At 33.8% G+C, this 12,641-nt stretch overlaps 1 protein-coding gene across 2 annotated transcripts in view; it reads left to right on the forward strand.

Moving 5' to 3' along the window:
• The window catches only part of LOC140437754 (polyamine-transporting ATPase 13A3-like), a 39,388-nt gene extending 30,658 nt beyond the window's left edge, over positions 1–8,730 (forward strand). For both annotated transcript variants that reach the window (XM_072527459.1, XM_072527460.1), the window contains 2 exons: positions 182–657; positions 4,536–8,730. In XM_072527459.1, coding sequence (XP_072383560.1) covers positions 182–657; positions 4,536–4,676 — 617 coding nt within the window. In that variant the 3' untranslated portion in view covers positions 4,677–8,730. The remainder of the gene's footprint in view (positions 1–181; positions 658–4,535) is intronic.
• Positions 8,731–12,641: the final 3,911 nt, after the last annotated feature.

Consider the following 12,641-nt stretch of genomic DNA (forward strand, 5'->3'; position numbering starts at 1 on the left):
TCGGTCCTTATTTGTTTTCTAACAGGAGTATCTCGTGAAGGAGAGATTGCACGCTTCTTACTCATCAACTATAAAAATTTCATCCATTTACAATGAAGTTGTTTCCCAACACGATAAAAAATAGAGACCTTATTTTATGAATAATAAATTATATAGATTAAATAAATTTTAATATTTTTAGGTCCATCCGGCTACTTAGGTTCCAAACGTCCAATGAGTTCACTCGTATCTGCCAAAAACGTGCTGCCTTTACTTTTACAAATCGCCTTATGTGCCTTATTTCAAATAGGATCGATATACTACTTATTCCAACAAAGATGGTTTAAACCAATTCCAAGCAATACGATCGAACCTATAATAGTTTCTTGGGAAAACACAGTGGTATTCTGCGTGTCGTGTTATCAATATATTATCCTAGCGGTGGTGTATTCCAAGGGCAGGCCGTACCGAGAAATGCTTATTACTAATTCATGGTTTCTGTTGTCTGCTGTCATATTGGTAATAGCTGTAACATGGCTAATTGTTTATCCCTGTAAGTATATTGCTGACTTGATGAACTTGGTCTACATTCCACACGGAAAGAGAGTGGAAAATGATTTTAAGTACAGTTTATTGGCGTTTCCTGTTCTTCATTTGATTTTGGCGAGTCTAATAGAGGTTGGTATTTTTCATATTTACTACCAGTTTTTTATACGTGACGGACAATTAACTTGCAAAGGAAATAGTGTAGGGGAGCACGGGACACAATGAAACACAAATTTGTTTTTTATTTTTCCTGTTTTTGCATGTAGGTATATCAGTTTGAAATGTGTTTTAAAAGATGCCCTTCGGTACTAGGAACAGACTTATAGTAGCATCAAAAACCTTATTATTAACTATTTTGAGTAATAATCAATTCAAGTTAAAAAAAATGGTTCATTGTGCCCCACCACTGGGGCACAATGTAACATACATAGGCGTACAATGTAACATATATAAAAACGACCAAGTTGTACAATAAACCAATGAGATTAGGAAGACTTTAGAAGTATGCCCAATAAATGTGCCATGCTATAGTTTTATTCCATTAATAAAAAAAATAATATAAAATCAAAGGAAAAATAATTCAAACGTTGAATATAGTAGTTAGCCAATATTTAAATTAGTAAAGTCGATTCCGAAAGACATAAATTGTTTTTGGCGTTGGGTTGATACCGCAAAAACCAGGTTCTCCAAAATCATCTTAATGCTATTCTCAGCGACTATTGATACATCTGGAACTGGTGGCTTTACAAAGGTGTTATGTCCTTTTTTTCTGAAAAACTTCACTTCGAAATCTCCGCTCGTATTCTTTTCTTTCATAACAAGTCCAACTTAATATTATGGCTGTTTAATTTATATTACCTATCCAGATCTATGAATTTGTCTTAATTAAGAATGAAAATGCCTTGAATGTCGTCATCAGTCTCAATATAATTGACTACATCTTCTTCTTCAGATGAAGACTGAAAGTAGTAGTATCCTTATTAAAATGTGTTATTTTTCGTTTGACCATTTCTTTTTTTGCTATTGATACCGCCGTTTTATTGGTAATTGCAGTCGTTTTTGGAGTACTGGTTGCTATCATACTTTTTCCTCGACCGTTTCTATTGATTTTCCTACTCCCTGCCTTGGGAAATCCTCTAAAATCTTCAGGTCCGCATGATAGTCGGGAGAAAGTAGCTCGGGACAAACTATATCCCTCAGGCGTTCTTTGACTGAGCGATGGATTGCTTTTCAAAAATTCATAGAACCAATCTTGTCCTGCCGATTTGTTGGCGTCCCATGAAATTGGATATTTTATTTTATTTATTACTGCCATGTCATAGGCAACTTTCTTGCATTCCGCCACTGGAAGACCTTAAAACATTTTGGAACACATTAGCAAATACTCTCTCAGTTTATTTTCTTGTTCTACATTAAACACTTGTCGGACATTGTAGTTGCTGAACATACTTTAAATTTGCATTACACTCATTGTCTTTTTTCTTTTTCACATACCTAGAAAATGTGAAGTAGTTTACATTTTTTAATTCTGCTGCCCGCTTCTTGGAGTGGCCTTGTCAAAGGAGCCCTACTGCATCTTTCATGTCAGTCTCGAGAAACAAACCTTTATTGGTTTTTCTCTGATGATTTCGAACAATACTGGAACAAAAATAAAAATATTATTTTGATTAAATATTAATGGGGCACCTTGAATGAAACGTTTCAAAGTGCCCCGTCGAGTTATGTTTCATTGTATCCCAAACGTCCATATTTTCTATTTTATGCCAAACTCACAAAAAACATATCATCATCATCATCATTGGCTTTTACAACTCTTCGTGAGTTTTTGCCGCGTTTACTATTTGTCACGCTGTCCCTGCAAGGACCATATATAATTCGCAGGATTTTGCGTTCCCATACTAATAGCTTATTGATTTCTTTCTTTCTCAATGTCCATGTTTCACTTCCATATGTCACTGCTGGTCGTATTATGGTTTTGTACATTTGGATTTTGGCACGCCTTGAGAGAAGCTTTGACCTCATTAGATGTTGAATGGCAAAGAATGAATTATTCCCCGCCAGTATTCGTATTTCAACCTCCCGTTCTCCTGTGTTTTCACTGGTAATTGTTGCTCCTAGGTATTTGAATTCTTTGACCACCTCAAAATGATGATCGTTTATGGTAATGTTTTGTCTTATTCGCTATCGTTCCTTTTTTGATACGACCATGTATTTAGTTTTTTCTTCGTTTATTTTCAGGCCTACGCTTAGTGTTGCTTCTTCAAAGTTCGATACTATATCCTTAACTTCCAGTGTTGTCTGTGCTACTGCATCTACATCATCTGCAAATGCGAGAATAATCTTTGCTCCTCTGGCAGTTATGTCTGGTTTGACTCTGGTATAGATTTTTCGCATTGCATATTCCAATGCTAGGTTAAATAGTAATGGGGACAGCGGGTCTCCCTGTCTGAGTCCGGTGCTTATGCCGAAAGCCTTTGAAGTTTTGCCTCCTATTCTAATTTGTGCAAAGGAATTGTTGACACACATTCGCGCAATCATGGTCAGCTTCTTTGGTACGCCTAACTCCATCATTGCACTCCACAGTTTTAAGCGATCTATGGAATCATATGCTTGTTTGAAATCTATGAAGATCTGGTGTACTTCTTTATTATATTCCCAATACTTTTCTAGCATTTGTCTGATAGTAAATATTTGGTCGATTGTTGATATTCCAGGCCTAACGCCGCATTGGTAATCGCCAATAATTTCCTCTGTATATGGCAGTAATCGTTTCAGTACAACTGAAGCTAATATCTTATATGTAGTACCGATTAGTGAGATTCCCCTGTAGTTGCCACATGTATCCTTTCTGCCTTTTTTATGTATTGGCACGATAATACAGCCACTCCATTCTTTTGGCATTATTTCTTGTTCCCAGGCTTGTTTCATTAATTGGTGTATTTTAGTTCTAAGTTCATGCCCTCCTTTTTTAATCAGTTCTGCATCAATATTGTCTAGTCCCGGGGATTTGTCATTTTTTAGGGTTTCTATCGCCGTGATAATTTCTTCCAGGCTTGGCGGGGGTACTTCTATCTCGGCCGTTTGGTACTCACAATTTGCTTTATTTTCCATCCGCGTCTACCTGGACATTTAGAAGATTTTCAAAGTATTCAGCCCATCTTTCGATTATTTTATTTTCAGCTGTAATCATTTGCTTATTTTTATCTCTCACAAAGTTCGGTGTTCTTATATATGCACCTTTCTTATGTTGTCTTACATCTTTGTAGAATTTTTTATTTTGCTTGCTTCTGTGTTCAGGTTCTACTTTTTCAATTTGTTGTTGTAAATGTTGTCTCTTTTTTCTCCTTACTGTTCTTCTGGCTAAGGCTCTCTCTCTATTGTATTGTTCACGCTTTTCATCCGTCGGGTTTGCTAGGTAGTCGATTCTTCTTTTGTTTGCTTCTTGCTCTGCTGTTTCTGTAATGATCGTTTTAATGGAGTGCCATTTCTGGTCTATATTTTCTCTTTCATTTTCTTTCGTTTCCAACACCTGGAATCTTTTTCTCAATTCTAGTTGGTATTGTCTCTTTCCCTCTTCTTCTTCCAATTTAGACACATTCCATCTTTCGATCTTCATCTGTTTGTCTGTTGTTTTTGTTGAGATTCTAAAAAACATAACAATTATAGAAAAGAAAATGCATAAAAGCAATTCAGTAAATATAAACGTTTTCAATAATGCTACCCAACTTAGATAAAATATTGCAGTTTTTACCTTAAAATTAAACGATGTCCGCACGTGACAATTTTGTCACACAGAAACACAATTTCCTCAGCCGCGTCCAAACTACAACTGAGATTATAACGAAACAAAGATGGCTAATTCTGGTCTCGACCGAAGCGCCACTGACAGTAACAGGTTCTCATTTACCCGCCAGAATTTAAAATACAAACAATGTTTCAAGGTGCCCCGTGTTTTAAAGTGCTCCCCTATACATATCTATGAAAGTATGTAATAATTCTTCTTTTTACAGGTGGGAATGGCAGACAGAGAATGGTTGAAGAAATGTATCCAGTTTATAAAATGTAAATCCATTCCAAAAAATCGATACAAACTTTTACTTAGAGAACATAATTATTTACCTCTCATAAATGACACAGATTCGCTTTTTTAGGAACAACGGTTAAAATAATCTGTTAATGTTTCTATTTTCCCCATGACTTTATATTATTGTGTTTATTAGTTCATTTCTCAGAATTATTTGAAAAATATAACCTATAAGGTACGATTTATATAACCGTTGCTCTATTACTAGGTTTAGGTACTATGTTTAAATACAGTATAGCCCAAAAAACAGTACTGAACTTGTAAGTATTTTATTATTTTAAAAAATACATATTGTTGACACTTTATAACATGTTCTAAATGAGCTCCTCCTCTCTCAAGACAGAATACATACCGATATTCCAGATTTCTCGTAATGTTATGGAATAAAGGCTGTCTCAAGTCAACGAAGAAGGTTCTAACGGTATCCTTTAACTCGTTGATGGTTTGTGGTGCCCGTTTAAAAACGGCAGTTTTAACCATGCCCCAAATGTATGCTTATGAAGATGTTAAGTCTGGAAAATGTGTAGGATGGGGGAAGTCAGTAAATCGTGAAATGAATTTGTTTGTAAAATGTCCCTGAGGAAATGGACAAACTGCGACAGCAGTATGGCAAGTTGTCCCATTCTCATTCATCAGGGATAAAACGTGTTAAAATTTGTATGTACCTCTATTGATTGAAGTGTGACTTGCCTACCATTTTCTTCGATAAAGTATGGACCAATGATTCCGTGTCCCGAAACTGCACAACAGGCACTCACTTTTGCGCTATGTAAAGGAACTTCTTGAACTTCATCTGGTCTGGCAAAGCCCAGAAATCGATTTGTGCGACGATTTACATGGCCTGACAAATGAAAATGTGCTTCGTCTGAAAACCATACATTTTTCAAAAATTCAGGATTTTCATACTGTAATGCAAGAATTCTGGCACAATACTCCACTCTACTGTGATAATCCCTGGGAAGTAACTGTTGATGTACCTGAATCACATACGAAAATGCACCCAGCTCCTTCAGGATTCTTTGCAAGCAAGTTCGTTTTAGGCCAAGATGCAATACTGTCTGGCTAGCTTTCGGATTTTCCAAGATTCGCTCAAAAACACATTCATGGTTATCGTTGTTGTTAACTATCCTGGGATGCCCTGAGTTTCCTTTTCGTTGGCACAATACATTGCCCGTATTTCTAAACTTTTCAACAACCTTTAAAAGTACAGCATTATTTGGAGAACGTTTATGTGAATTGATCACACACGTATTAATAATAGCGTTTATTGTCCAACAGAATCCATTTATAGGACAAAATACAATACTACAATTAAATGATATATTAATAATTCATAAGTACTAACTAAATAACACATTTTTCGAGTATTTTACGTTAACATAAAGAAACTACTCAATCACCTAGGTAGATCTCAGCCATCCTAGTAAGCTGCTTTAAACTGCAGTGAAATATATCGCAGTAAGCACTTAAGGAATTATAATAGTTGCACATGAGAAATAGAGGAGAATTTAACATAAGATTAGTTCTAGCTTGTGTATTTCTGAACGTAATTGAATTTCTCACTGGATAAGATGGAACGTTAAAATTTATTTGTCGAAGAATATCAGGGCAGTCAATGAGATTATGTAGTAGCTTGTACAGGAATATTAGGGAGGCATTAATTCGTCTAGATTCTAATGATACTACGTCCAAACCGCTACACAACTCACTATTGCTGATGCCCCTCTTGGGATATATGCCGTTAATTTTGAGAGACAAAAATTTTAAAAATTTACGCTGCACCTGTTCTATAAGTTGGATATGTACATCATAAAAAGGTGACCAAATGACAGAGGCATATTCCAGTTTACAGCGTACAAAAGTGTAATAAAGTAATTTAATTGCCTTAATATTAGTGAGATTTCGACTATTTCTAATTATGAATCCATAAGATTTAAGTGCTTCTTTAACCTTTAAATTTACATGTTCAACAAAGGTGAGTTTATAATCAAATGTAACTCCAAGGTCTTTAATTTTATTTAAACGTTCAAGTTCATTGCCATTGATAATATAAGGATGGTATAAATTAGATTGTTTCCTAGAATAACTAACTACTTTGCACTTATTGGCATTAAGATTCAAATGATTTGCATTACACCATTCATGTACACGATTCAGTTCACTCTGCAAAAAATGACAATCATTAAGGTCACTTATCAATGAATAAATCTTTAAATCATCGGCATAACATAAACATGGTGCAGAAATTAATTCACACAGATCGTTAATAAATAACAAGAATAATAATGGACCTAGATTAGAACCTTGTGGAACCCCTGAAGAAGCTAGGTACTTTTCCGATTTGTAACCATTATAAGCAACAAACTGCGTTCTATTTGACAAGTAAGACCTCATAAAAGTCACGGCATCCTCAGAAAGACCAAAGAGACATAATTTAGAAAGTAATACGCCGTGGTGAATTCTGTCGAACGCCTTCGTAAAGTCAGTATATATGACGTCGACTTGACTTCTATTATCTAGGGCCGCTGAGATATATTGTGTGACCATTAATAAGTTTGTCACAGTGGACCGGTTGGAGACAAAACCATGTTGATATTGAGACAGCTGATTACGAGTGCGTGAGTAAATACGATTATACAAAACTATTTCAAAGACTTTCGATAGATTGCAAATAATGGAAATTGGTCTGTAGTTTTCTACCTGACCCTTTTCACCAGTTTTGAATATTGGGCACACTTTTGACTCCTTCCAGAGACTCGGATATTCCTTGTTAAGAAGACATAAATTAAAAATTTTTAATAGTGGCACAGTTAAGGCACCTATGCAATCCTTAACCAAAAAGGATGGAATATTATCAGGTCCACACGTCATTTTGTCTTTCAATTTCTTACTAGCGAAAATTATCTCAGACTCTAAAATAGGATAAAAATTTAAGTAATCTGCATTGATTGAGGAAGAGTTAGCCTTGAAATTAATATCTGATGACAGAAAAACACTCTTGAAAAATTCTGCAAACATATTCACAATATTTTGTGGGTCGGAGGTAGTAATGTCATTATATTTCATCACACCAGGAATTCTTGAACTTTTATTTTTTGAATTTACGTACGACCAAAACTTCTTGGGGTTGATGGATAAGGCAATTTGTATATTCTCGACATATACATTGTAGGCCAAACTGATTTTTGATTTGACAAGGTGTCTTAACCGTTGAAACTCAAGCAAATCACACTGATTTTTGAATCGTTTAAACTTTTTTCTAAACTTTGCTTTTAATTTGATGTTGTGAATGATATCAGCATCGAACCAGGGTGGGTATTTATGGCTAAAGTTTTTGTAAACTGGAATATACTTATTGAACACAGAAAAAATCTTATCGTAAAAGTTATTTAAAGTTTCATTAACGTCATTAGAAGTATCCAGAGAGTTCCAATCCGTTTCATACAGTTCTCGATATAAAGCAGGAAAATTGGCTTTTTTAAAGTTGTAAGTTAACTGCTCCAAACCATACCTAAATTTAGGCTCTTTTACAAATATATCCGTAAATGATATTAGAAGAGCTGGGTGATGAGAGTCTTCATAGACCAAAGGTGAGTCATCATGCTTAACTTCACAACTGAAATGCGATAAGACCAAATCTAGCAGTCTACCCAAGTGATTAACAACAATATTGCAGACTTGAACTATTACGTCGGCCCGTTCCGTATGAGCGAAAATAATGCTCCACAACAAACACTTTCTCCTCTGTACTTAACACCATTTTTAACAATTAGGCCTTAATAATTAATTGTTTAAGGATTACTTGACAGGTCTATACTAGTTAATTTAAATATGACAGCGCGCACAAAGAGACATCTATGTTTCAGTTTCAGTACTGCTCATTTTGGGCAATACTGTATTTCTATTCCCCCCATGACTTTATATTATTGTGTTTATTAATTCATTTCTCAGAATTATTTGAAATATATAACCTATAAGGTACGATTTATATAACCGTTGCTCTATTACTAGGTTTAGGCGTAAACATAATCTAGTTATTGAAACTGAAGTATTCTAACTTTTTTGAAATTATATTTTTATAATTATATTTATTCTGCATAGTATTATAGTTTATAACCAGTTATTTGTAGTTTCTATCCTGTCCATACAGTATAATCTTTTATTAATGTTGATCTTAGACAATAAACAAGAGGGGATATGGCATTGTTGGCTCCCATATGCCAAACGTAGGTGTATCATTCGGACGGAGTTAAACTTGGTGCGAAACCTCACCAACCTTGAAAATATGCATGCTCGAAAAAAAAATTAATCCTAAATCATTGACTATTTTAATTTCATATTGAACAGACCTATTCATCACAATTTTTTTGTTCGCGTTCGTCAGTAGCAGCAATTTTTTTCGTACTGTTTTTTGTAAACAAGCATGTTAACCCATTAATGCCCATCGTCAAAAGAAAAACTGAAAATACCTAAATCCTTTAGCAGTTGCCTTTAATTATTATTATAATTATATAAATAAATATTTTGTACATTTGTTAAATTTGTATCATCAGTATAAAATATATAAAACAAATTTGTACATAAGCAATAGCAATATTGAACATAAAAATGCATACAGATCAAGGAAACATTTAATAAAAAACACATAATTATGAGTAAAATATTTCTAAACACTCTATGCTCAGTGCAAAGAGTTACATTGCATTTACATCAACCAGATGGTTGGATAGATGTAGATCGTCTTTCTACGGCTTTGTTGAAAGCACTGCAGTAATGGCGGACAATATTTCTTTGAAATAGTAGCAAATCTATTGTGTCATTTACATTTGTAATCCTATATAGTTTCCACGCGTTGACAACTTTCACATTTATCATATGGGTAAAGTGTACCTACCAGCATTTTTTCCATGGATGCCGATTCTATAATTATTTGCCCCTTGATCGAGTAAGTCCACACCCCTCATTGATAAATTGTAGAATTTGAATAACTGAGGTTGTGACACTGCTACTTTTTCTTTCTGTTTTGCATACTAACGCTTCACTTGTGCAAGGGGTTCTATGGTATCGTAATTGGTACCCATGGTTACAACACTGTTGTTGTTCCATCTTACAAATAATATAGCACTGTCTTGATCGTAGCAATGATCATAATATCATCGATCTTTTCATGCTCGAATTCACTGTTTTACGACTCCATTTGGGATCTCCGGACTTCTTCATTAAGTTCTTTTTTGAAAGTTCGTTAGCTGTCAGTTCCCTCTTTCATGATTTTATTCGTTTGGACAGTGGAATGTTTTATCCGGGTCATCTCTATTATCAAATTCATCATAGTTAGGATCATACACCGTTCTATAGTCATGCTCATCTTCTGACTTCGTCAATAATGACATTAAGTTCTCCAGGAACATCGTTAGGAATTTGGGTTGTCATCAAATCATCTTCATCAAACTCCTCCTCATCTGTTTGGTAGTCAACATTTGGTGAAATTATCACCAAATCTATTTCTGCACTATTGGTAATCTCTACATTTTCAATATCATTTACAGCTGCTGCAAGCGTTTGATACCTTTTTCCATAAAATGCGTGGTTATCTTAGGAAGACTCATCGTAGAATTTCAGACCTAAAAAAATATATTTTATTTTGTACCCTTTTGCCCAATGTATCCAAACAGTTACAGTGAAGTTTGGGTTGTTAAAGATCCGAGGTAAAACAAATATGTGATAAAACTATATTCTCTCAATATTTTTACACATATATAAAACAAATTTCAGGCATGACAAAATAAATTTATGAATACAGAATGATATTAATAAAAATGTTCACTTACCACATTTTTAACCTCTAAATCACAACTGTAATAGTGTTGTATCTTAAAACTACGTGAAAAATACAGTAATCTGTTGCACCGTCTGAGAGATGAAATTATGCAGAAGCGTCTTGTGCCCCAGACATTTTCAACCACAGATGGCGTCAGTAAAATTATATTTGCCGTACCTGTACAGGTACGCTGAGCGTTAATGGGTTAAAGTACCTGTGAGCACATGATTCCGATAAAAAAATAGTAAATTAAATATAGTTATTGAAAAAAAAAGAAATAAGACAGTAAAGAAAACAGTGCCTCCATTACCAAAAGAAACAACGCAAGATACGGTGTCGTTATGGAGTATTTTTATTCAAAGTATATTAGAAAATGCAACTGTTTTATGTTGGTACTTCAAACCACTTAGATAGAATAACATTATTTGTCATTTTCATTGTAAAAAGAGTTATAATAACCTCGAAGTATAACCAGAATCATAGTTCAGATTTATATATAATTGGTTGAAAATCTTTTATATTTCTCCATCGTCAATTAAGAATGTTCTGCACAAAAGTCAGTCCCTCATTCTGACATTCAGTACCACCAACATTTAGTTTCATATCTGTACTAAACATTAAATTGTTCTTTTTTCTTCTGTTATAAGAACTATTAAAAAAAATTTTTAAACGACTAATTGTTCAGACTAAACTTTAAGTTTAATATGTGCATTCCAACATTAGCAGCTTTGGTTTCATACCTGCTAACTTATCTTAAAATCTCCGAGGAAATTCATATTCACAAGTAAGTGAATCGTAAGAATGCTTCTCAAACAATAATACATATTATTGTATTGCTGTTTGCCTGACTCTTGGTAAAGAAGTCGTCATTAGTTGTCAGAGTCTTGACGTTTTTATAAATTTTATTTCAATTTATAAATCGACTGAGTGGAATTTTTTCGCATGAATAGAAACAGTGGCTAGAGTTGGTGACCATGATACTATAATATTCTTTAATTATTTATTATTATTATTTTATAAATTCTTAACGTTCATTGTAACGAATAATCAATAAAATCAAAATTTGATTATGTTGATAAACAACTTTACAAAATGGTGGGCGGGACAGACAGTTCACTTTGGTTGACGGCACAAAATTCTTCCTTTTGATTGGCCAGACGCAAGTAACGCACTGTAAAAGATGAAAGTTGGCCAACTCTTCCGTTGCAGTCCGTTTCACTTACGTTCCGTCATTGATTATAAACCACACCACATTTGTGTGGTTTATAATCAATGGTTCCGTCATGCGTTTACGTTCAATTATAAATAAGAGTACACAAAATTCTATCTTGATCTTTTTCCAGTGCGTCTACGTTTACAGTGCGTCAAACTATAAATCCAAATTAATCTTTTACTTATAGTGGTGACAAAGGCACGATGCTGCTTAGTGAATTTTACTAACGTAAAAACTAGTCACAAAATTATATTAATAAATATTACATTAATTTGCCAATTTTTATTTTGATATTAACGTTTAATCGCGATGCCGACTCAAATAAGATATATGTTCGATGATCAGTTTAGAATCCACTGTGTTCTCCTCTACTAAATATTATTATTACCGTACTTTCTGAGACACCAGTTTCTTGGACCACTCAAATCAAAGAAAAAGTTGAAGATAATTGGCCTCCCTTGGCTATGTAAATTAATCACTGATTAAGCTGTAAAGTAAAGTAGTTATATCTTAGATTGAAGTTTGATTGAGTAGAGTAAAACTGTTACATATTAGACTAGTACCATTAAATCTAACCTGCAATTTGAGATGCTTCCGTTAATTATCGAAGATTACTGATGGATATAAATTTCTAATTATTAGTTTCACTAATTTGTAATAACCCTGTGTTATAAATTATTAATAACTTTCTTCACCTTCTGTGAAAATCGCAAGATTATATGATAATACATGCATTGTGTAGTGTTTACGTGTTGTAATTTTATAAAGATTTTTTTTTTCAAATTAAAACTTGTTCAAAGTTTAAGTCGCAGTTTTCGCTACATATTTGATGAATTAAGTTTATGATCTCATATTCTGAAAGAATTGCGCTGTGGATATATTATATAAAAACATGTTATTTCCTCTAAAAATCTTTAGTAACCTTATGCACCAAAACATGGGAAAGCCATAAAATATGCCATATTTGTTTGTAACTAAGAGAAATTTGTCTATTTTTGTTA

This window comes from Diabrotica undecimpunctata, chromosome 3 (assembly GCF_040954645.1).
Source record: "Diabrotica undecimpunctata isolate CICGRU chromosome 3, icDiaUnde3, whole genome shotgun sequence".
Taxonomy (NCBI): Eukaryota; Metazoa; Arthropoda; class Insecta; order Coleoptera; family Chrysomelidae; genus Diabrotica; species Diabrotica undecimpunctata.